This window comes from Galleria mellonella, unplaced genomic scaffold, assembly GCF_026898425.1.
Source record: "Galleria mellonella isolate WM207_F2 unplaced genomic scaffold, CSIRO_AGI_GalMel_v1 utg139, whole genome shotgun sequence".
Classification (NCBI taxonomy): domain Eukaryota; kingdom Metazoa; phylum Arthropoda; class Insecta; order Lepidoptera; family Pyralidae; genus Galleria; species Galleria mellonella.
This window is the reverse complement of record NW_026441995.1, coordinates 6,782,424-6,808,985: the sequence shown is the minus strand read 5'-3', so window position 1 is coordinate 6,808,985 and position 26,562 is coordinate 6,782,424. Positions and strand designations below refer to the sequence as shown.

General features: G+C 29.4%; 2 protein-coding genes across 2 annotated transcripts in view; both read left to right on the top strand.

The window, feature by feature from the left end:
• The window catches only part of LOC113522118 (uncharacterized), a 50,573-nt gene extending 42,787 nt beyond the window's left edge, over positions 1-7,786 (top strand). Inside the window, exons 4-7 of the mRNA XM_026907795.3 lie at positions 56-133; positions 1,277-1,414; positions 3,366-3,462; positions 4,465-7,786. Of these exons, the coding sequence (XP_026763596.1) occupies positions 56-133; positions 1,277-1,414; positions 3,366-3,462; positions 4,465-4,618 (467 nt within the window). The 3' untranslated portion in view covers positions 4,619-7,786. The remainder of the gene's footprint in view (positions 1-55; positions 134-1,276; positions 1,415-3,365; positions 3,463-4,464) is intronic.
• Positions 7,787-11,434: 3,648 nt separating this feature from the next.
• Positions 11,435-26,280, top strand: LOC113520480 (uncharacterized). The gene is made up of 9 exons (XM_052903496.1): positions 11,435-11,931; positions 12,439-12,526; positions 13,980-14,163; positions 17,454-17,577; positions 18,475-18,621; positions 20,167-20,368; positions 22,700-22,875; positions 24,762-24,866; positions 26,146-26,280. The coding sequence occupies exons 1-9, from the start codon at positions 11,917-11,919 to the stop codon at positions 26,278-26,280; spliced, it is 1,176 nt and encodes a 391-aa protein (XP_052759456.1). The 5' UTR covers positions 11,435-11,916.
• The last annotated feature ends 282 nt before the right edge of the window (positions 26,281-26,562 follow it).

The window sequence follows — 26,562 nt, the reverse complement described above, 5'->3', positions numbered from 1 at the left end:
TTATAGAATTATAAAGAAAGTACTCTTCATTATAACCAATTTCATTTTGTTACAGAATGTACAAATTATCTTGCACAGCCACTAATGGAAAACGGGAAACCGGCTGATCCAGCATACGATGTAAATATCGCTAGTAAGTATTCCTATGAGTGGTTAATAGCGCGAAACTAATTTATATAAGCAATCTCACTGGTGATTAGCCCGTCGTAACCCGTAGCATAGTACTTACCAAGCAACGAGTGGATTAGTTCTGTACATAAACATGTACAGTACTAAAGTTTATGCAACTGCGATATAAATTCTACGCCCTCATTTCTCCCTAGAGGTGTTTTATAACTTTTGATAATTATCCGTGTATGAATCATCAAAATGGTTTCACACGCACGTACAATGAAAAAAAAAATGACTAAATGAGTTTATCGTGACTTTATGCCACTCCGACTAATAAAGGAATTTGACCAAAATTATTTTTTTATTCCAATATAAATTATTATTAATTCTTCGGCGATGGAAGATACTAATGGCAAACCTAATTAGTCCGAGCGATAATAATAGAGTCACCTTTTGCCACATTTTTTTTGATAGGTAAAAATGATATAGTAACCCCGCCTGCGCTAACGGGATACGCTGGCGGAGCACCAGTGAAGGGTGATAGATGAGAATGAAAACTGGCCAGTTAACCCATCATGATGAATTCATCAGGAATTAACCATGATAGTTTCCAGGGGGAACCGCGAGGAGGTCGACCTGGTTGGGTATATTGCTAGCAATGGGATTCTCAGTCTCCATTACTAACAATCCCATTCCCCCCCTTTTGCCACACTAAGCTCGATGAAATATGGGCATGTTGAATGTTACGTTCACCACAACGTAATAGACAGTATATGCTTCTATTTACCCCATTAGATATTATAGCTGTGAATATATTTTTATTTATGTCTTTGTGAATTCAATATATTACTATAACCTACCATATCAGCCGTTAATCGTCCACTGCTGAATATAGGCCTTTTCCATTACGAGAGTTTTGCCAGTAGTTCTCACGCTTGCCTGGCGAGTTGGCAACCGCAGTTAAATTCTGGCGATGTCTTAGGAAGGATACTGTTGCCCATCCCTTGTCAATTAGTCGGCTCTTACGACACCTACGGGAAAGGAAGGAGTAGCCTATTCTATACCGAGACCACACGGCGATATTTTACTACTTAGTTATTGTTACAGTATAAATTAATTATATTCACCGTTAATACATTGTTATAATATATCCTTTTGCCTGCAGATTATGTGCGAACGATGATCTCTTTCGGCATCATAAGCTTGTTCGTAATGGCTATGGGATGCGGGTTTTCCGTATATACGTTCCAAAACCCTCGCTATATGTTCAAGAGACTTGCAGCTGGCATACATTTTATAAGCAGTGAGTATTATTACAAATTTTTATTAAACTTTCAGTGTTTATTGTTTAGTTTGTTCAGGTCAAATAAAGAACGCTAAAATAAAATTAATTCTTAACATCTTATTGAATGGAAATTTTGCAAATACCTTTAGTTCCAGTAATAATCATTATCTTCCTACCCTTATCCCAATCATTTGGGGTCGGCGTAATATTGTTTTATCCATATTACAAAAAAAATTGGTTTTTAGTTTTACGGCCGGCCACCTACCTGACGTCAACCCTTCTTTAGTTCCAGTAATAATATAATATGCAATACTCAATAATGTAATATTTTCAAAATGATCGCCATCACAAGATGGTGAAGCACGTATTTCTTTTTTCAAAGCCAAATAATATGGGTGTCAAATGAAAGAACTTGAAGAGTAGGAAACGATAATAAATAAATAGTAACAGCACACTAAACTTAATATTCCCGTCGCTCCAATATGTCAGTATGTCCAATATGTCCAATATTTGAACCTTGAATTAATAATATAATTATAGTCCAAGCGGTCTCTAAACCCTATTTTGTAGTACTATAAACTAAATCTAGACATGGGTTGTTTTCAAAATAATTTAAAAACAATTAAATAATCAACATACTTGCGATTATATAAGGGGTTATTTTATTGTAAATTGATTTAGTTAAGTGAAGAAAAGGATTTTTGTAATATCGCGAATTTTTGTCGAACCAGTTTTGTTACCGTCTAATATTTAAACTAGTTTAAAAAGTTGATCGAATCAGAATTATGTAGAAAGTTGTAAATTTGTGTAACTATATATCGTATGTTAATGAAACCATGATAGGAAAAAATTATTTTATTGTAAAAAATATTACGTTGAAAAAAGTTCTTTTGCAGTTAAAACTGTCAAAATGTCAGCTGTCACCCGCACTACGCTACGTATAACAGAGTATAATTAGTAGCACCGTAACAAATAAATTTTACTGTTTCTGTTTTATAGTTATTAAAATAAAAATTAAATTTTCGAATAAACTTATAAAACAAAAGTTAACATGTTAGTTTTTCTTAAATAGATAAAGCATACACCCACGTTTGCTTAATATTTATAAAAGGTTTCCAGTCATGCCGTATCTAACAAACACATACGTACATCACATGCACAACAACATCTGTAATAATCCGATTAAGGTTTTTAGGGAAAGATAAAGAAAACAGAATTTTAACAACGTTTACTCAATCAGCTGGTTATACACAGTTACCTATCATTTCATAGATTTTGGCACAGGCTAGATGTAGTATGCTAACGAGATAATAGGATTAGTTTTACTTTTAAAAGTTATTTCAATCTGGATGCATTGTCTGACCTTCATCAGATAGAAGAAATAAATATTCTCGCCTCATGTTATTCAACACAAGCACTACATAATCTGTGTATCTAAATGTAAATGAATCGCGGCACTATATTTTTGAGTTTATTTTCATATAACTAACATTAATAAATTGAACTAAAGGAAAATTATGAAATATTACTATTAAATAACAATAATATTATTGAATTTCTTTATACAGGAATACTGCATAATATAACTATGTGTGTTGTGTAATGCTCTTTCGTTTTCGATGCCATAATAGAAATTAATTTTGCTTTATAAACTGATAAATAGTTACGTGTTTGATTAAATGTTTACAGAATATATTTATTAATAAAACTAGCTTCCACTCGCGACTTTCTCCACGAAAAATAAATAGTAGCCTATTTCCTTTTCCACCCAAAATAGTAAATATATTTTTTTAAGACTATTCATTGAACTGTTAAAGCGCTGTAAGATAACAAAAAAATAAACTCGATTTCAAATCTATAATATTAGTCAGAATATAACAGGGATGTACATTATTCATTCATACATTTTAGAACTCGTTTAATAAATTACTATAAGTAAAAGAAATATATCAATTATATCTTTTTTTAGCATCGTGTACATTCGTCGTGGTACAAGTAATGATGTCATCGGTGGATCATTTGAAGAAGAACGTAAAATTTGTGTACCCAGAGCGTGCCTATCACTAGTAAGTAATTACGTCATCCTTCTACATCCATATAGTTAAAATAATATATTTTAATGAAACATTCAACAATGGTACTTTATCACACATAAATATTTCAGATTTATACGTAGTCTTGTCATCATTTCTAACTTTGTTCATTCCTGTATATTAGCCTCTCATATTCTGTACTAAACAGACAAGTCCTGAACTACCTACATGTATACATTATTTGCGTACATTTAATGTTGTTAGTTCATCTAGTTGGAGAGTGTCTGGCATTGTTTTTGTCTGAATCCCTATTCCAGAATTAATTGGAAAACTTTGTTCTTATAAATCCAATGGTAGAATGTTGTAAATCTAAAAATAGAGAACTGTTTAAATCAAAGGGGTCAATTTTGAGGTACAATTCCCTGAATGTATTTCTAAATTTACAATTTTACTTTGAAAGTTTAGTAAAACTATTATATTGTATGGATATTGTTATATTATATATATGATATCAAATTAAAATTTTAATTTTAGAGATAGAGATAGTGCTTTGGTATCGACTCTAATGTATAATTGTATATTATTTTATAAATAAACTGCTAAAATCTATTTTAATAGAATTTAATGATTACGTAACAAATTAATATTAATATCTGCAAGCTGCCTAAGAGTTGGGTTAATTATTCCTTTGTTTACATTTCCTATTGAAACTGATCATAGTATTATATATCATAGGATTAATATTGTATACTTCAAATATGTATGTGTATATATATATATTTGTAAATTATGTATTTATTTATTATTGTTGTTTTTATTGCTGGTTTGCGCTACTACTGCCCACTCACTACATCGTATACGTACTACTGACAGGAAGAGATCATCTCATTTAGATATAAGTTCACCTTTGCTTACGTTATTACTAATTGTTATTGTATACGTTTTAGTGCAATAAAGAATATATTTAATATTCTATATTTTTTATCTCAATTCGTATTAATTGTAGCAAAAAATATCATCTTCATTATTTCACAGTTACCACATCAGTTTCTTCTTGGCATGGTTTGTTGTGCTGATCAATCTGTTTGCGGCGGCATCATTCTTATGGTATTCGCGAAAAAGGAAAGGGGACAAAGCAGCTACTGACGAATTGGCCATGGCCGATGAACCGACAATCATCGGCCGATGACGGCCCAAGCCGACCACCTCCAAACATCTCAAGTTACGGAGGATTTTCCTCAAGTCTTTACTGAACAGTGCTCAAATGACCAATAGCTATAACAATGTTCGCGTCTTCCATATATTGTATGCAGCAGGTATTTGGGGTTTAGACTGCCTTTGGGACTGAATTACTAATTCTGGTAAACCATTGATGTATTAAAAAGAAACAAGTACCGATTTTTGCTTGTAACATTCATTTGTATCTCATTACTATTATCACGTTGTATTAATTTTAATTATTAGTGTTTATCAATTTATTGGTGGTATTCTATACGCAAAAACATTAAATTACATTTATCGCATATTACATCGCTTGCTTTGCTTCGAATAGCAGCCTGCAGAAACTGAATGTTACAAGTAACTAATAAAATGTATTGAAAGAGCAACAGACTTTTACAATTTGAATGTATTGGAGTAAAACGGGACGAATACTACCATGTCAATTTATATTATGACCATTTTCATACTAAAATTTAATACAGCCCTGGTTTATTATTTTCATATCTTAATTTAATGAAAGGGGTAAGTATATTAAACTCTGACATTTGTAACCTGATTTAAATAATTTCTTTCATATAATTTTAAAAATAATTCTCAAATTTTCAATTTTAAAATTTAATTACTAAAATTCTTAAATTGGACTCAGTTTAACTTTAGTAGCATTGATGGGTTTAATTTATAATGTTTTAATTTTAGTAATAAAACAGATGTTATTGTTGATAATCTGATTGTTTTAGTAAAAAATATTCTATTACGCTACATAATAATTTTTCAAATACTAATTTATATTACATCATATTTAAATTGCTTGATTTCTTTTGATTTTAACTTGGTAATGATTGATGATGATGTACACCATGATGTTTCTCCAATACAATACAAAATGTTGCTTTTTAAAACATCACTGCGTTGTGATCATAATTATTCAGATGTTTAATGCCTTGTTAATCTTATAAGCGACAGAAAATATCTTTATTGCGACATTTTTTATTACTCGCTTTGAATGTTATGTGGAAAGTATTTAAACTTTATGAATCTATGAATTAGCTATAATTACAGTATAAATATTAAAAGCAGTAGTTCTATAGATAATCGAGTAAACGGACCAAGTATTGCGGTAATAATTTATCAGAGACGGTTCATTATTTTGTATACTTATAATTTTTCGAGATATATAATCATTAGAATGTATTTTAATCATTTTTAAATCATTTTAAATATGAACCTCTACACAAATATCTTATCGTATCAAACATGAAATCCTTTATAATGCAATTGCAAATAAGGTATCGATTCTCGGTATGATTAATTTAATTTTCGAAATTCTGAACTTATTTTATAAGTACAGATGAAATCAAACTATTTTTTTTTATCTCACTTTATTATTAGTTAGAAAAGTGGGTTTTGTTTTATGATCAAAGTTATTATGAACATCTGAACTACTGTTTCGAATAATTCTACTATATTTCAGTCTTATGGGATTAACGATGTCTGTAATTCTTGTAGTGTGATAGGAAAGGGAACTTCAAACGAGTCTGTTACTGTTTGTGTTGTAACCTGTTGTAACATTACAATCATACCATCATGGCACGTGTCAGATCTAGTCATACATTTATATGGGTTTTATTATAATGTAAGCTCGAGCTAGTTTCGTAATTGGTGAGAAATTTCTAACAGTTCCCCCACGTTCTTTTCACCAAAGAAATTTATAACATTGTTATTTTAATTTTAATATGCTGATTTAAATTTCATTGTACTCTTTTAGTTAAATAAAACATTACTTAATATGTATTTTGGAGAAAAAGTAAATATTGCCTTATTTTTACTATCTAGAAACTAGTAATGACTAGATCGTGGAGGGACTCTAAAATTAATTTTTAACTATATTACATTACATTTTTACTTAATTTATTCAAGACTTTATAATGTTATGTTATTAAATTTTTATTAAGGTTTATGTTAGAACTACCTTTAATAACTTAGTTTCCTAAATACTAGCTCACTAGCAAAGAATTAGTGTCTACGTATATAATAGAAAATATTATTAATTGTTTTCTGTCCTTTATTAAGTATTACAATTTTAAATCCATAATTACTATTTAAAAGTTGTTGCGGTCTTTTGAATTTATTTCATAATATATATGAATATCTCAGATATATTGTGATTTTCTTTATCATGGGTTTGGTAAGACAAAGACACAATTAGAATCAGAAATGTGATTGGAATGAACACCAATTTATTATAATTATTATATTATCTATTGTTATAATTAAAATAATAAGCTTTGCCGCCTACACCAATTGTTGTTACTAACATTTATCAGATTAGATATATGAACCTAAAACCAAAAATGACATTACACTTGTAAAATTCAAAATTATTTGTATTACAATAAAAAATGTATGAAATTCTAAGAAATATACGAGATATTCTGCAAATACTAAAGGTGACAGGGATGCATATTTTATCGGTGCATAATTTAAATTTGTCATATTTCTAATAGAAACTTAATAAAAATTAGAAATAATAATAAATATATATAGTAATATTTCTAAAGTACTCATATTTCCTTGAAAACTCATATATACATTAGGTATAGTAATTCTATTGTCATCAAAATAAAAAAGCTTACTTAAGTGGCCATTTTTTTTACTTTCATACAATAAATATACAATTCTAAATCTGATCACCGATATAACAGGTAACAAATAAAGTATCTAATATATAACAAAGGCAAACATTTTATACAAGAGGCTGTAAAAATGCATTTATAATTTTCAATTGCATTTTAGAAGACCTCTTCAAAGACACTTTGATTTTTATTTTCCTGAATACGGCCCTTAACATGCTGTACGAGTATATTGTAATTTAAAAATGAACGATATTCTAAACGAACTAAGTTATTTTCTAGATAAAATGAAGCAAAAACCACAATAACATGTAATAATATACCTATAAGTAGAAGACAGAAATATTCAGGGTTTGCTATTTTGTCCCGTGTAGCTTTTCAACAATTACGGGACTTAGAGCGGTGTTTATTCGAATTCCAGTTTAAATTTGCATAATCGTGTGTATTGATGTATGTTCTTCCTATTTATAACTGTTTTTTTTTTATGAATACATTTCTTAAAATTATAGTTCTGTAATCATTTATTATATTCCTGACCATATAATATTTCCTATACTTCCTTGGATACTGACTAAATTTTCTTATATATATAGATAAATGCTGATCAATGACAAGACAGCATTCGCTGGAGACTAGTTTTCCGTGATAGCTGTCTTGCATGTGCCAGTATTCTGTCATTTAAACATAGAACATTTTATATTTATCGTAAATCGAATGAAAGTACCAATGGCGTAACTTACTCATTAGTATACGGTAATTAGTTACTTGATATTATGTTAGAATACTGACAATTATTTAATAAATAGCATGAAATACGATTATATTAACCAAAACATTCAATAGAATAGTGAAAAGTATGATATTACTCACTATTAAATGAATCTATGATTACTAGGAAGAATCCAGAGGTAGAGTAAAAATTAGAAGAATAGATGTAATTAGAAAAGACCTAAGTTCTTGCAAAGTTTTTTTTTTGTATTTTATCAGCCGTTAACTGTCCATTGCTGAACATAGCCTCCACCATAAAGAGGGGTTTTGCCAGTAGTTGTCACCCTTGGCAGGTGGGTTGGCAACCGCAGTTTGGTTTGTATTCATGTTTTAAGAGGGACGCTGCTGCCCATCTGTCGACCATAAGCTTCCTTAGTCGCCTCTTACGAAAGGAAGGGGTGGTCTATTCTATGCCGGGACCTACACAGCTAATGAGAGTGAGGTGTATAATCATTCATAGGAAGTGGAAGAAATAAGTAAGGATACCTCATTATCAGATGGGTTTAACTGCGCAGGAGACAAACACAGTGCATAAGTATTAGTTAAAATATTCAATATCTCATCTCATTTGCATTTTAGATTTTACTCACTAAAAAAACATTATCTTAAAAACAAGGTTATCATTATTTTGATCTCATAACAACAGTAAACCCTATCGATTTCAGGAAGAATCATTAAAATAAATTTAGAATTGGTGAACATATCGTATAACATACGCTCAAAACAAAAAGAATGGCAAATTGTGAACGTATTTTTGAACTCGTTCAAATTAATTATTGTCATATGAAGACTCATTATCATTTTAATACTGCGCAACTAACTATGCATCTACTTTAATGATTCATACATCATACTCATTACTCACACCATCAGTAATGTTCAAATCTATTTTGGCGACAATAAAATCAAAGACAACAATGTTACGATCTCATCTAACAACAAACAAAAGAAAATAAATTTTAAATACATAACAGCTGCTACGAAACGCAACAAATCAATCAAACATTCATCTCGATTGCGGTAATGAAAGTCGGTATCGTAACCGAGTTGCAGATTTAACATTCAAGAACATAAAAAACAAATTCACTTTTTGACGGTGGTTATTTCTGTATACTCATTGTCGAATAGCTGGCAACTGCCCAGAATCGAGTGGTGACACTGCCAACGTCAACAAAGGTTAGTGTCCTAAAAAAAAACGTCGAAATAAAAGACCGAGGCGCGAAAGAATCAATCTGAAGGGCCCATTTTCTAGATAAAGATGTCCTTTGAGATTTGAGGAGACGCGGACCCTTTGTCATTAATTTAGTTCATATTGGATCATGAAGAATGACGATAAAAATGTTAAATCACAAATTCTTTTCGTGATATTATTTTACTATGATGTTTGTTCTATATTTTTCACACCTAGTTTCTTTTTCACTGAGCACAAAATAGTTGAGTAATCGTTTATTATTTCTGATGACCAGTAAAGTTGTTAGAATTTTTTTTATGTAGTATTAGTAATTTTCAGATGAAATAGACATATTTCTTATATGTTTATACGCTCATTTTTCAACATCTATAGTATTAAAAATATTTTTTTTTATTGAACATTATCTTAGGTTATATAACTATATAATATTATAAATGTAGTAATATGTTTAATAAAATATGTATCATAATGAATCAGTTAAAAGTCAATTTAGTTGGCAAAATGTTGACACATGTTGACACGTTTTTAACACTCACTGCTTTATTTATGTATATAACCTAAAGCTGTGACTTTGCAATTATATAAATTAGGATAAAAGCATTCCACTTTCCAATTTAAGCCATAATTCAACTGTTTACAATTTTTTCTTCAAAACCATTCAAACGTTATTAAGTTAAATATCTAAATATAAATAATTCACAAACTTTCCCATTTATAATATTAAATGACTTCTGAGTCAATTATCCAATTTCAGACATGTAAATAAATTATTAATTGATTATTTATTCATTCGAGTGTAAATAATTTAAATGTAGTGAACTATCAATAAGACTGGTACCTTAGAATAAAAAAAAAAGTATTTGGGAAATAGAGAGTGTAACAGAATCCAAATTCGCCTCTATTATAATTTAAATTCAGTAGTAAATAATCTCTGACTATACCTACTACTACATTTTGTTGTTACAAAAAATACTAAAAAATGTTGTCTATTATTCCATTAACAAACAGAAAACGAGACGGTTTTAAAAACATTATTTTTTTAGAAAAATATATCTATAAGCTACCAATTAGTATTTAACAATGACTAATATTTGAAATTTTGTAAAATATATATTAATTATTTTATTTATGCAATTTGACATAACAGATATGCTGACAACGTTCCTCATGTAAGTGGTAACTGTTGCCGTTACTATCGTATTGAACGGGTCTAATTAATAGCTATAGTAAAAATAAGAAAATGGTTTGATGTTAATTGGGTTTGGGCAATTAAAATAAAGGCTGTGTGAGCCTGGCATAGAATAGGCCACCCCTTCCTTTCCCGTGGGTGTCGTAAGAGGCGAATAAGGGAGGGCGAGAGATGGGCAGCAGCGTCCGTTTTAAAACACTTCCAAAACATAATTGCGGTTGCCAATTCGCCTGCCAAGTGGGGCAACTACTACCAAAATCCCCCAAGAGGGAGGCTTATGTTCAGCAGTAGACAGTTAGAGGCTGATATGTTGATGATGATATGAAAATAATAATTAATGAAACATTGAAAAGAGATTTGACTGTGAAAGAAAAAACGATGCCAAAGTGGAAGGATGCAAGTAGGACCGCAGTTACTATCTTTTATCTACGATGCAGGTAGAGAAAATGACCTATATTCGAAATCTTTTTTGTTTGAATTTCAAATTTGTATCTTTTAATTATATTTTTTTATGTTGCTCAAGAAATAAGTACACACAATATTTATTTACTATTACGCAGCTAATCATTCCGCCTATTTCTTTTTTAATGGGAAAATGGAATGGTACTCAGCCTTCGCTAGGTATACGCTGGCAGGATACGATTAAGATATGATAGACAAGCATGAAAGCAGGTCAATTGACCCATCGCATCGTGATTAAGTTTCCAAGGGCGACTGCGTGGAAGTCGACCTAATTGAGAATACAAATGGTAGCCCAGTGGTAAAAATTCGACCATAACATATATTGTAATAAATGAATTTTTCCTGGTTATGTTTGACATTTAGTAAGATTATAGACAAATAATATTAAAGACAAACAATATTATTCTCAATTTAACCCTAAGACTGTAATCTTTAATTTGACTACAGACTTAAGCAATAAACAAAAGAGTATATATGCATGTGTGTATCAAATACATGGTCACTAATACGTATTTGACGCACATAATGTGTAATGATTTTTTTATTAATTTATTGTATTTTTTTATGAATAATCTTAAAAAATATATTAATATTCTGTACTCCTTCTCTATAAGTATGTGAAATTTCTTACTGCTTCGTCCACGCAATATTCGTAAAAAGAGGTACAAACTTTTTGCTTCACGTATTAATATAAAGATTACTTGTAATTGCGCTGTAAGTCATAATTACTAACAATCTCTTTAAGATATCTTCAATATAAAAAAATGCATCTCATCAGCATCAATCAACATATCTGGGATTATAGCTGTCAACGTTTACTAAATTTTTTAAAATAGAAAAATAATAACCTCCTTGCTTGTCAAAAGATAACTGTAAAAAGAAAAAATGCAAGCGTTCAATACTTGTTTATTAGTTACTATGACAACCGTTCCGCTATTTTGCATGTTGTGGTGAACAGATAATGGAATAAAATAATTTCAGTTGTCAGATCAATAAAAGTCGGTGATTCAAGGAGATCACGCGATATGGCCGAGTCTAAGGTATGCCTAATGTAATCCACCCTACAATTTAATTAATGATCCTTACGTGACATGCGAAGTCATGCCACAGTTGACTGTCGCAGCACGATACCCTTGGGGCTTGGAGCTTTCTATAATTGTATGTTGCGGGGAGCTACCTATTATACTTTTGCTTTTATTTTTTTACCATCTCTACAAACTACATTTAAGGTTTTATCTTTATTACGATTAGAGTTATGCTGCATGATGTTCGTTGTCTATTTTCCCATAGTACTGAGTATCTTATATTAGAAACCATGCAATTGGTACGACTGTATTATTGAAAATGATTGTACTCATATGGTGGTCATATTATTTGTATACCTGTCTTTGCACAAAATGTCTTACAAAGTGGGCTGGGAAAACTAAATAATGTATATTTTTGGTGTAAGTATGTATGAAATACGATAGTAACACGATATATTCGCCGATTCGGAATTTGTACGGAACAGTATCACTATTTTCATTTATAATATGTTTATATTGTAGAAAACAGGTAGAAAGAAAGGTAAAAAGGATTTTAAATCGAGTACTGAAAGCAAGGATGATAATGAGGATCTCTCGAGCGATTCTGATGGTAAGTAATAAATATATTAAATGTATATATGTGATTTATTGTCATATATTGTTATTCAAAAATTAATAGATCAACATCACTACACCCCATTCACATTACACAATTGGTCAATATCCTCTTATAACGATTCTCTTCTTAGGATATGGATCAGATAAGGATGGACTATTTGCTATTACTGTTTATATAAGTATTTTTTTATTTGCTCGTACGCTTTACAAATTCTTTCTAACTTCATATCTATTATCGCATTGACTTCATTTTTCGAGATCTTTTCCGAGATTTAGAATGGCAAATTTATTAATTTCTTTTTTTTTTAATTCCACTATTCATTCTACAATAGTCTTACAGTTTCTTTCTATCTATTTATAAATCACACATGTTTATATTTAGTTTATTTAATAGAATAAATGAAAATAAGTACAGACATGTATACTGTAGATTGAGTGTATTCATTATATTATTATTACTAATGTTTAGTTTCAAATTTCGTATTTGAAAATTAACAAACAATTCATAAGTTGGCAGTCTTATGGTATGTGTCTCTTAACATAGTGAATCATAACTTCAAGACGCTATGACAGGCGCCACCAAGACGTCTATTTTTAGAGCTTACCCTACTTTCAAGATAATTAAAACGAATTAGGGATGCCACTTCCCTATTAGAGTGCGTTAAGTAGGAAATGTAATATTAGGTTAAGTAACATGCAGATAAAACTTGGTTGTATGATTCTTTGATAAAAAATAAGTAAGTCACCAGAGGGAGACTTTGTACAAAAGTCGTTTGCTTGGGTACCTCTGTCCCATTCGTGTTTCAACCGTGAAGCAGTTGTGTTTTCATGGCTGTGTTTCGGTTTGAAGGGTGGGATATAGCGTGAATTTACAGGGTACAGAGGAATAACACTTGAGTTCTCAGGAATGGCAACTCATGAAGGATATCAAAGAGCGAAATAGTATACTCTGTTATGTCCATGGTACTGCTCATGTCTATAGGCGACGGTTATCACTTTTCATTAGGTGGGCCATCAGCTTGTTTGGCATTCTAAGTTAAAAAGTTAAAAATCTAAAGTAAAAAAAAGTACTTAAATTAATTTAAAATGTAATTTATATTGAAAGTAAATGGAATTCTTGTCAATTTAACACTTTAAGTATAATACGAGCGGTTTAATACGAATAGTACACCTTAGTTCTTAGGAACGACAACGTCTGAAGAGTACGAAAAGCGTAACAGTCTCTTTTTGTAATGATACTCTGTGATGTTAACGGTTCTACTATTCATGTCTATAAGCTTACCACTTCATCAGATGGACCGTCAGTTTGTTTGGCATTTCAAATTCCTTAAAAATACTGTTTATCATTGTTACCGACAAAATGTATGTGCATAAAATAGAAAGAAATAATTATATGTACTCTGAAATTGTTGCTTCAATTGATTCTGTAAATTTTAATCTATTAGTGAGTGATCCAGAAGAAAAAGATCAAGAAGTAGCTGTAGGACATATAGGTCGTAGAGTCGGCACAGCGGCTGTGACGATCAACCGAGAAGAGTATATACAAGCCTACAGGGACCTTACATTCGACAGGAATCAACTGCAAATGAAAAATAATATTCTTCATCGGAGATTAGCGGAATATTACAGGTATTGATTATTTATTTTACTTGCACAATAAATAGGTATTAAATCATATAGGTTACAAAGTAATTTTTATAGTTGGTCCAGAATTTAAATATATCACATAACAATATATACAAAATATAAAGCAACCACTCTATTTGTATCTCTAAATTGTATTCTAAATTTAATGACAATAATTTGGGACATTAATGGCACTTGAGTACGAGTAACTCTTTTTCATATTTATAACTATTATTAATATATTAGTAAATATACACTATACAGATGCATATTTAGGTATGTAAAAAAAACTGATGTAAGTGCGCTTTGACATTGAATTGTTCGAAATATACTGTGTTATCGTATATCATATACAGTGAGTGTAGAAAGTATTCGTACACCTAGGGTTGTAATAAAAAAAATACGAATTTGATAGACTTTCTTTTATTTATCTAATTTAAATCAATACTATTAAATATTTTAACAATCCCGCACTTTGTTTATGATAATTTTTGTTTTTTAAAAACAAAATTATACAACATAAAAATATTTTTACGTTAACTAAGCAAATGATGACAAACAAAAAGTATTCGTACACTTATAAAATTTGTAAGTAAATGAATATTAAAAAAATATTAATACTTTGTTGGACCACCGTTAGCATTGATGATAGCTTGGAGTCTCTGCGGCATCGAATCAACTAGTTTGAAAATATAAGAAGACGGTATCAATGCCCATTCTTCGCGAAGTGCAACTTTTAGTGTTTCTTTACTCGAAATTGGTCGATTTCGAATTTTACTATCGAGATAATCCCACACATGCTCTATAATATTAATATCAGGTGATTAAAGAGGAATCTCTAGGTATTTTGGAGCGTTAAACAGGATCCATGTTTTAGTATTCCATGCTTTATGTTTAGGGTCATTATCTTGTAAAAATATCCAATTATTGTTAAAACCCATTTGAGCTGCACTAGAGAGAAGATTCTCTTTTAAAATATTAATATACGTTTTGTGATCCCTAATTCCATCAATAAATGCAAGTTTTCCCACCCCAAAAGCACTCATGCAACCCCATACAAATACTGACCCACCACCGTGTTTTACCGTTGGACATAAATTTTATTTCTTATATTCCATATTAGGTTTTCTCCATACCATATGATGTCCATCCGATTTGAAAATATTATATTTCGATTCATCTGAGTAAATAACAGTTTGCCAAAAATGTTTTTTTTTTCATTAATATATTTTTTTGCGAATTCTAATCTTTTTTTCTATTAATATCATTTACCCAATACTTTTTACGCGCAGTTCTTCCATGATAATCGTTACTACGTAATACGTTCCGAACGGTACTGACAGAAATATGGCAATCATTGATATTATTAATTTCTTGTAACACTCGAGGGGCACTAATTTTTGGATTTTTTTTTACACAATTTAAAATTTTCCGATCCAATCGAGGCGTGATTTTTGATGGACGCCCCACCTCTGGGTTTGTTTTTTAGTGTTTTAGTAATAGAAAACCGATCAATTATAGTCTGTACGGTTGAACGTGGTCTATTGACAAATTTTGCAATTTCACATAATGATTTGCATTGATTATGCAAATTAATAATTATTATTCTCTCCTCTTCACTCGTTTCTTTTGCTTTACGACCCATTTTTGTAACTAAACACGTCTATACTTGTCACGAGTGCAACTAAAACGTCTAATATCTATACCTACGTATTAAAAATGACCTTGGCATTGTAGGCATATGAAAAATTCGATTGAATAAATGATTTATACAGAATTTCATTTAAAAAAGAATGAATGTACGAATACTTTTTGTTTGTCATTATTTGCTTAGTTAACGTAAAAATATTTTTAAGTTGTATAATTTTTTTTTTAAAAAACAAAAATTATCATAAACAAAGTGCGGGAATGTTAAAATATTTAACAGTATTGATTTAAATTAAATAAATAGAGGAAAGTCTATCAAATTCGTATTTTTTTTATTATAACCCTAGGTGTACGAATACTTTTTACACTCACTGTATATATATATCATATCTATTCTTATAATAAATCTGTAGAGAGGTCAATTCTGTACATGAAATATATTTCCAAAATAACTATCAGGGGGTGATTAGTGATCGATACTGATGCCAAAAATGCAATCAGTAAAATTTTTGTCTGTCTGTCTGTATGTTCGTGATAGAAACAAAGACTACTCGACGGATTTTAACGAAACATGGTACAGTTCTTCTTCATATTCCTGGGCAGGTTATAGTATACTTTTCATCACGCTAAGATCAATAGGAGCAAAGCAGTGAAGGGAAATGTTGGGAAAACGGGAGAAGTTACACCATTTTTAAGATTCCGTCGCGTCTGCAGCCTTAATGGCCACTTTTTAAAATGTAAAAATGTCCACCCGTGCGACGCCGGGACGGGCCGCTAGTTATATAATAAATCATTAGTGGCTAAAATATAATATATTATAAATAGACAATTTAGATTCTACATTATATAGGTATTAACAAACGCACATATGTGATAAATTATTATGTTACAGAAGAGTAATGAGTATAAAACATTCACAAATAAATAATTTGTTGAAAAGACAACGTTAACCGTTATAGGTCACTACAATTTGTTTTTATTTTCCCGTCACTTCTAAGTAATCTATAGTAAAGAAGTACAAGCATAATAATCAACAACAACTTAAAAATAGCGACGTGAATCTCGCTCCGTAGAGCTGATTTTTTTGCAGATAGAGATGCTGAAAATTTTTTTCATGTTTACAGTTGAAGAGCCAATTTCACATTTCTCGCATCTGTTAATAATTTGAAAGCTTATCGAATTATGTTCTATATTCGTTTGATTTTTAATATATTGTCGTTTCTCAATATTGAATTGTATACGAATTAATAAAAGTATAAAATTGAATGAAAACGTAATGTTATCTACTATATTTTATTAGTCACGTACTTTTTATACAAGATATTTTATTTTATTTTAGTGCCTTAACGTCTCAATTATAAATATAAATATACCAAACATGTATATACATGTTTTCTATTTATCTCAATAAATGAAGTGTATCCCAATTTGGTATATAAAGTAATGCGTACAGATAGTTGAACGTGAAAGTTAGTTTGTGTATATTTTTGTGTAAACGTGTCTCCTTTTAACGGCTTATTATATCATTTGTAAGCACAATTAATATTTTAAATTGATAAATAAATATTTCCTAGTCATGAGAATAAATTTGGTAGCAACTAGAGAAGTTTGTTTTTTTTTTTTAATTTTGTACTTTTATTTCTTAGAAAAAGAAAACTGGAACATGTTTTGAAGCCATTAGAAGGTGCTGTGGACTTGGAAGATAAATATCAACAAAAATTATTTTCTTACGAAGAACTGAAAATGAAAGAAGAAAGGGAAATTGCTGATGTGAGATATTATAGTAAATTTCCTTCGCACTAGTAGGTATTTATGAAATATGATTATGTTTAGAGTTTTCTGTATAATATAATCATATTATAAATTTTATTATTATTATATTAAGCATTATATAAAAAAATTAATATTGTGGAGTATTTAATATTTTAATTAACATACTTGATACTCTATATAATGATTCGCGTGGAAACGCCACGGGAAACAAATAACAATTTTATTATAATAAAACGAAACAATAAGTACCCGCAAGTAAGGCTCGTATAATATATATACATATATCAAAATATATACATGTATTATTTGAGAGGAAGAAGGACATAGACTACTTTCATCTTTATTAATTATCAGATACTGGTCACACGTATAAAAACTAACCACCTTGTTCATAAAAACGTCAAATCTCTCAAACCTATTTTAGCTATTGAAATGTTTTGTTTCTTTCTTTTAAACCGAATTCCGAATTTGAGAGAAAATGACAAAACAAAGTGACAAAAGTATAATAGTTTTTTTTTTAATGGAATGGTAGCCGCACCTACGCTATCAGTATACGCTAGCGGGGCACGAGTGAGGGATAATAGGTGACAATGAAAACAGGTCAATTAGCCTATCATGACGAATTCCACTATAATTAACAACAATGGTTTCCAGGGAAATCGTGTGGAGGTCGAACTGATAGGGTGTATTGCTAACAATGGGCTAAAAATGGTCCCTATTACTAACAATCCCTTTCCCCCGCTCATGTGGATGGTTCCTCCTCCAACCACTAAAGTGTATAAGTTGAAGTAAATTTTTAGGTTTTAGTTTTTATGAATAAGGGGGTAAGTGTATAAACGAGTATTGTGTAAATTTAAGATGAAATAAATGGAATGAGAATATTTTCTGCTATAGATAAAGTCTAAAATGCGTGCAGTGGAAATACAGTACGAGGACAGATTGCGAATTGCGGAAAAGAAATTCGATGATCTTCAGCATTTGGAAAGGTCCACTGGTACTGGACTTATTTATTCAAAAAAAGGGAAGCCGATTACTGATAAGGTAGATCTGAGATATTTTAAAGTATGCAGCAGCTTATTTCTTGTAATTATATTTTTGTGTACATATTCTTATGTACACAAAAAACAGACGTGTCAGATATGTATGTATGTATGTATATTTTTATGTAACTGTATTTTTATTAAAAGAGATCAATAAAATATTTTCGTCCATTTAAACATAGTTATCACACTCGAAGTCCATCAAATAATTGTTTGTTTGAAAAAAAGATTTCTATATGGCATATGGATTTTTTTTTATTGTATGTGTATTTGTTACGGCATATTTATTAATAAGGTTAAGTACCTCGTAAGTTGTTGGTCTCGTATAAGTTAACAAAAATGAATAGACGTTTTTTGTGGAAAAGTTTTAAGCAATTAGTAGGTATTTTTCTATCATATTAGAAATTTTTGCCATTTTTTTAAATCACATCTAACATTTCATATTGGGATATCTTTATTTTTAATTATTTCTAACTTATTAATTATAAGCCTATAAGAAAGTTATTTATATAAATAATTATATTTTGTTATTTCTATACTAAAATCTCAACAAAGAAGTTACTCGATTTGATTGATGAGAATTGATGACACGTTCCATTAAAATGTTCTGAAGTTAAGTAATTAACAGTAGTACTTTTTAAAATTACTAATTTTATACATAGCTGTGTTTGTTTTCTCGTCAAAATTTTATCTTATTTCTTTTAAGAATCTATATTATTGTTTATCGTTTATTATAATAACATTATTTTCTAACTTGCATATTAAAGTTCTGAAATAAAAAGGGCATTTTTTCGGCTATATTTGGTGTTTAATAGATTAGTGCTATGATATTTATTTTATATTATCACTACTTATTAAAATTACCCAGGCACTTAGTCAACAGGTTATATATATATATATATATATATATATATATATCCAAAAAATTCACCCTTCGTCCTTCCTCAATTGTGTAATATCTGTGTTTGCTTAGTTTATTGTTACGAAGAGTATAATAAAAATGAATATAAAAAATTTATAAAATATAATTAAAATATGAAAATAATATTTTCCAATAATTATTGAGTGTCAGAAAAACTAGAAGCAGGCGAGATTGAATCCGCAACTTCTACATCACGCCGGAGCCAATGCTCTTACCAGTTGAGCTACTATTTCTTTGGATGTGGATTCGACTTCTTCCCGGTTTCAAGTTTTCAGTCACTCAATAATTTTTGGAATATGATTTAAATACTTTAGTATTTTTTTGTGTAAATTTCTAAATACCTAATAAAAATATTTTACAAAAAATTAAGTTGGAAATATTGCATTGTTATAATTTTGTATTAAAATAGTAGAAAGTTCTTATGATGTGATTTTGTCAGTCACCCCGTCTGTCTATCTCAGCACTATACTCTAACAAATATTAATAATATCAACTTGATTATAAATAAACTTTGCTATATTTCTAGATAAAAGTGCAGTATATATGTATTTAAAAACATCTTTATTTAATTCATGGTAGTTTGGAAAATATAATATGTCATCACAAATGTCACATTTTGTCCAGACAGTGGAACGGTTCTTGACCCTGCAAAGACGTAAAAGCGAACAATCCTCTGCTTTATGTCTCCGATATATCAGAGTGAGAAACGCTGTCGTAGAATTAGAAGCGATTGTGAGGAAATTGGAAATGCTCGGTCCGGGACTTTACGTCGCTCACTACGAACAACTCTCCATAGATCGTCAAAATTTTATGACCAAAATCGAAGGTGAGTGTCTAACTTTTCAAAACTAGTTTTTATTATCTACAACCATTTTGTACAATTAATTAGTTATATGTATATGAAAATACAATAGCTATTGTGTTTTTATTTGAAAATAACAACCAGAGTTAGTACTTGAAATTAATATAGGCCATAACAATCCTTAATACAGTAACAAAGTTTATTACTAAATCATGGATTATTAATGATCTGAAGATAATATCTCGTATACCTAGTTTAACTATAGTCTAAGATCAAGTTATTTTTGAGTTTATGATTGTTCTCGTTATAAGACGGAATTTTATTACTTTTCTATTTCTTAGTACTACACTATATCTAATATTATAAGTATATTTCAAGTTACTGATATAAATTATTCAAAATTTTGAAAAATCTCATATCCATTAGATGCTTACGCTTTACTTGTAATTTACTGTATACGGCACGATATCGTACAATTTTATAAATACAATAATATAGACCTTTTTGATATTTAAAAAAATACACAGTTCACGCAAATGACAAATACTAGCCATCTTATGTTATTTTTATTGTTTTAATAATTCCATCTCTTATAAATTGATTGAAAAAAAGTAAAATGTTTATATTATGTGTGTATTCTTTTTTTCTGATCACATATAAAGTATAATATGTTCTTTAAAAAAGTTTTTGAATCCATCTCCATTAATTTGCATAATTTTGTTCTCATATTGTATCGTAATGATAATATCGTACTATATGTACCATGATATGGTATTCGTAAATTATTAAAGCACCCCATTACATAAACAATATCGCTGCTGGCAAACCGTAATCCGCCCCATGAATAATTCCTATCTTTATTGAATTTCCTACACAAACAAGGATCTGACGTTTAATAACGATGTATTTATTTTCGTGGATTGTTTTAGGAGCAAAGTCAATAAACCCAATGTTACAATATTATTATTAGACGTATACCTACGAATGTTCGATGAAACACGACTTGTACAGTCGTTTATGGAGTTTTTATATTGCAGATATCTGCACCGTTATATTTTTTATATAAATCGATACCATCTAAATAAAGTACCAAGACATTTCACATCGTATTAGAATAACCTATAGGGCGACAAATCCCTATATATAAATATGTGGAAGTTACAAATATTTCTTTTCCTAATTGAAAAATCACATCATCATCAAATTAGCAAGAGTATTAATAATATCCACAGTATTACAGTATGTTGAAATACAATGTGTCAACCGTTACTTATTTATTTATTAATACATACATGGTGGATTTAATGCTAAAATCCTTCTCTCCACAGTCAACCTTAGGGAAGTGTCAGAATATTCGAATAGGGTACTGATAATAATTGCTATACATACATACTAAAATTTTTATATATAAACAAATATATACAGGTACATAGCAAATACACTTACACATATAAGATAAAAAAATTTGATATTAAACTAGTACGGTGAGAGAAAATAGATAGAAAATAACACAGGAACGTATGTTACGATCGTGAGTTTAAAAAACGTGCTAGAACTTGCTGCTTAAGTAGGTAATTAGAAGATTGCGGGTTGCGAAGAAGAGTAGAGGGTGCAAAGAGTTCTAAGATATCGGCATTGACAAACGGGAAGCCATTTGAGCTGAGACCGATGGAGAGAAATGTATTCTAATATACTGTAATATTATTATATTTAATTTTATTGCAGTATGTTGTTTATTTTATTTAATTATTTTAAATATTTATATATTTTATTTAAAATATTTTAATATTTGGTCTTACCACAACAATAATTTAATACGTAGTCTATTTAAATAAAATTTAACGAAACTCTAAATGATCAATTATTATTCAGTTAGCGTAATAATGTTTATTTATAAATTTCAAGACTAAAATCTATAAATTATTGTAATAAAATATATAATTATATTTTTTATAAGATAGACATAAACAGATGATGGACTCGGTTTTTAGTAAGATATTTAAACATGTATCGAATGCTAGTCTATTGCATGTTTAACTCTTGTGGCAAGAGGATTAGTTTTAATGGGCGATTCATACCACAGTCTAAATGCCAAAGACCCCAGGGTATTGTTTACAGTCGGACAAACTATATTCACTGCCTGTGATTTTATTGCCTGAGGCCTAAAACAAGTAATACACAGGCTTAGAGATTAGGAATTCTTCAAAAAGAGCTTATAGTAAGATTGGCAACCCGCACTCAACGCCTCGAGCGCTGTTACGTCCATAAAAATAAAATAGGACGTCGAAAATGTGTTTTTTTATCATCATTGTAGCATAAAATATAAAACTAAATAAATTACTGTTTTCCTTTCAGAGCGTGAAGACGAATTGATAAAGAATCGTGTAAAATGTACAGAGCATAATCAAATCTTGGCTCATATAAGGGAAAAAATGAATCACACGGATGAAGTAATTGATACCACTGAATGTGATCTCGGTGATGCCGAAATAGAGTTTCTAAGAGCTAGAGAAGACCTTGCACAAGTGAAGGTAATATTTCTTTTTTATATTTCGGATAAGTAGCTAATCATCGTCTTTTATTTTATATATATATATATATATATATATATATATATATATATATATATATATATATATATATATATATATATATATATATATATATATATATATTAGTTGTTATTTTTTTGCCTATTCCTATAATGAAGTACCGCTTTCGTGATTCACTGTTCATCCGATAGAGTGAGTGATAGAGAATGCTACTATTTTTTTTATGGATGATAGATATTGATATACACCGGCGGCACACCAGTGAAGGATGATAGGTGAAGATGAAGTACGAGTGACGAATTCAACAAAAATTGTTCACGATGGTTTCCAATGGGAACCACTTGGAAGTCAACCTAATAAGGCATATTGCTAGCAATGGGGCTGTCAAACTCCATTGCTAACAATCCCATTCCCCCTACTACTAGTATTAAGTCCGCCTCTTATTCCATATTTTATTTTTGCCCTTCTATTTCCAAAGGAAAAATAAATTGTTACTTCTGATTATCCTTACTAATCACATATTAGTAAGGATATTTAGAAGGTGAAAAATACATATAACTGCTAGTTGTAAGCATTATTATTATTAAAAAAAATTATAATGATAGCCAAATATGACAATTTATGATGAATTCATGAATAAATAAATGAAGTTAATAACTTTCCCCAAGGTGTTATTTAATATTATTTATTTGTGGCAATACCAACACAATATGCAATAAATAATAATAAAATTTTAATACAGTAATAGTGGATAGAACTAACTTTTCTTACACATAGATGTATAATATACTTTGTATTCTTAGATAGGCTATACATTGTGTATGCATTTGAAATTAGATATACAGGATCTCCCTTTAACAGATTTCATTTCACTTGATGGACACACGATATATCCTTTCCATTTACGTTGGGAAATGGATGAGGGTCCCAAAGTTGTCAGGGGACCGGTACTATGGCAATGTGTCAGATTGTTTCACTTCCTTAAATTAGGATCAATCGCTCAATGTATTTATTCAATATTAACGACCCACCACACCGTTTTATTTTTTATATAGGTAACCCATGTTACTCGCTAACAATGTATTAGCTTTATGTTTGTTATTTGACGCTCTAAAATGTACAATAAAGACGAAAGATTTATTTGTAATCGATAAACGCAAAAACTATTTTATTCATTTCAAACATTTTTCATCTATAGAAACCTACATTATCAGCGGCTATATTCTTTTCAAAAGTTCCATCTACCTATGTGAAGTCGGAGCAGTAATCAATAATACCTTTATATTTTTATATACGAGTACATATGTAGATATTAGAAGATGATTATAAATATAATTTATTACTGAAAAATAAATATAAAATAAAAAAGTATGTATGAAAACAAACACTTAGATACCACTTAGCAAAGTGCAGATAGTAATGCAAGTGCAGTTGTGTGTATGTTAACGTGATACTTATCAAATTCATTAATATGAAAGCAACTAAAAGTAACACATAGTTTTTTAGCACATTGTTATGAAGTACTTACTTTATTACAATGTGCGATATACTATTCTTTACACTCCACATATTATATGATGATTATAAATACTAGTAAAAATGAGAATCGATATATATTCTACAAACAATCAACGCTTAAATAAGGTAAACCTAATTCATTATTTGACCTTAGCGTTTATTACGCAGATACATTACTATTAAAAAAAACTTATAGCTTCCTTTAAAACTAAACACATCCCAAAAACAAAAATTGAAAAATAATCACAATTTTTTTACTCACTAGTATGTTTGCCAATAAACACTGCAATTCCTTGGAATTCTTTAAGAAATAATAAAATAAAAATACTCTTTTACCTATTGTATAGAGTCATCGCGACAGACTACGTTGGTCGCTGGAGGCAGAACGAATGAAAGCGGGTCTGCTAACGAGAAAGGACCTGTTGCGTGACTTCCAGAATGCCACAGACGAGGTATAGATCGTAATTTCGTATTATTACTGATATTACAAACTGTGTAATTTATTGGCGACGTGACTTTTGCTTTAATGCATGAGCTCTGGGGTTTAAACTTCTATTTAAATTGGCTCGGTTATATACTATATTCTTCGTAAATCTATTATAGTTATCACAAGGTATTCTTTGATGTCCATGGTCTTGTTCATGTCTATAGACGACGTTTACTGCTACACATCAGGTAGGCTGTCAGCTTTTTGCTATTCTGAGTTCCATAAAAAAGTCTATAATCTCGTTTCTCTTGATCTTAGCTTTAGAACCAGTAATTGAAGTAATTTTATATACTTTTTATGTCTTTATTATTGACAGTTACGTTCACCATAATGACAACAATTGTTAAACGCTCTTGATTAACTCATTCTGTGAATAATTATATTTCACTTTCTTGTTATATGTTAAATCCACTTGTCTCATGCATACACATGGGTTTAAGAGATTTTTTATATTTTTTATTTCATTTATAATAAATCGATGCGCATCCATTTTCGTTATACTATATTTTTATTTATCATTATTATTTTATCGATAATATGGGATTACAGTGGTACTCTAGTAAATAAGTATAGTAGATTGACGTTGTGACAACTTGGGGAACTATAAATGCCATAAGCAAACGTACATATTTTATACATTTTATTAGTCTGACATTGAAGTTGTAGATGTCCGCGTACCTATTTTCTAAGTGCATATTTTCATTAAATAAAAGGTGAGTATTTCTATTTCATGTGATAATGAAATGGAATATTTTGTAAAGAAAAAGATTATTATATTATATATATTTACATAACTAATATATATATATATATATATATATATATATATATATATATATATATATATATATATATATATATATATATATATATATATATATATATATATATATATATTTTATTATATATATTAAATAAACAGGATTAGGCCACTTTTTAAGTTTTTTTTTTATATTATTTTAAACTCGTGATTTTTTTATAATGTAAGATTAATTTATAAAAAAATATATTATATTCATAAAAAAAACTTTTAGTTACATATATATAAATTAAGTAATATATAATTTCTAATTATGTAAAATTTATCTTCTTTGTAATGTTAATTTTTTTTTGTAAACTTGGCAAAAACTTGCCAAGTTTTTCTTTCGGTGGTATGCTATGCGGTCACTAAAAGCCATAAACACTTGAAATACTAATGGTTATTAGTCACGTATTATGAACAATTTATAACAATATCATTACAGGTAGGACAGTTAAGACAGAAAAAAGAATTACTGGAAGCACAAATTACTAAAACAACTGATGAACTGAGAAAGGCACGAAGACGTATGCAACTACATCGAGGGACCAATCATGAAACTTACAATAATGATTCCTAATTTAAAAACATGTTTATTAAAATATTATTGCCATTGAAATGTTTAGAGATGTACATACTCTTGCTGTCATAGTGATCCTTATAAATATTAAAAATATGTTTTATAATATAATGAAAAAGGTTTTATTTAGTTAAAAAATTAAGATTATTATTAAATTTATTATCATCATCAGCTTTTAACTATCCACTGCTTAACCTAAGCCTCCTCCTAGGGGGTTTTGCCAGTAGTTGACAGACGGGTTGGCAACCGCAGTTAGGCTCTCTTAGGCTAGGCTTTGGTGAT

Coding starts and splice junctions, on each gene's coding strand:
- LOC113520480 (XM_052903496.1), top strand. Junction 12,527..13,979: donor TCTCTCGAGCGATTCTGATG/GTAAGTAATAAA, acceptor TTAATCTATTAG/TGAGTGATCCAGAAGAAAAA. Junction 20,369..22,699: donor TTTTATGACCAAAATCGAAG/GTGAGTGTCTAA, acceptor TTTTCCTTTCAG/AGCGTGAAGACGAATTGATA.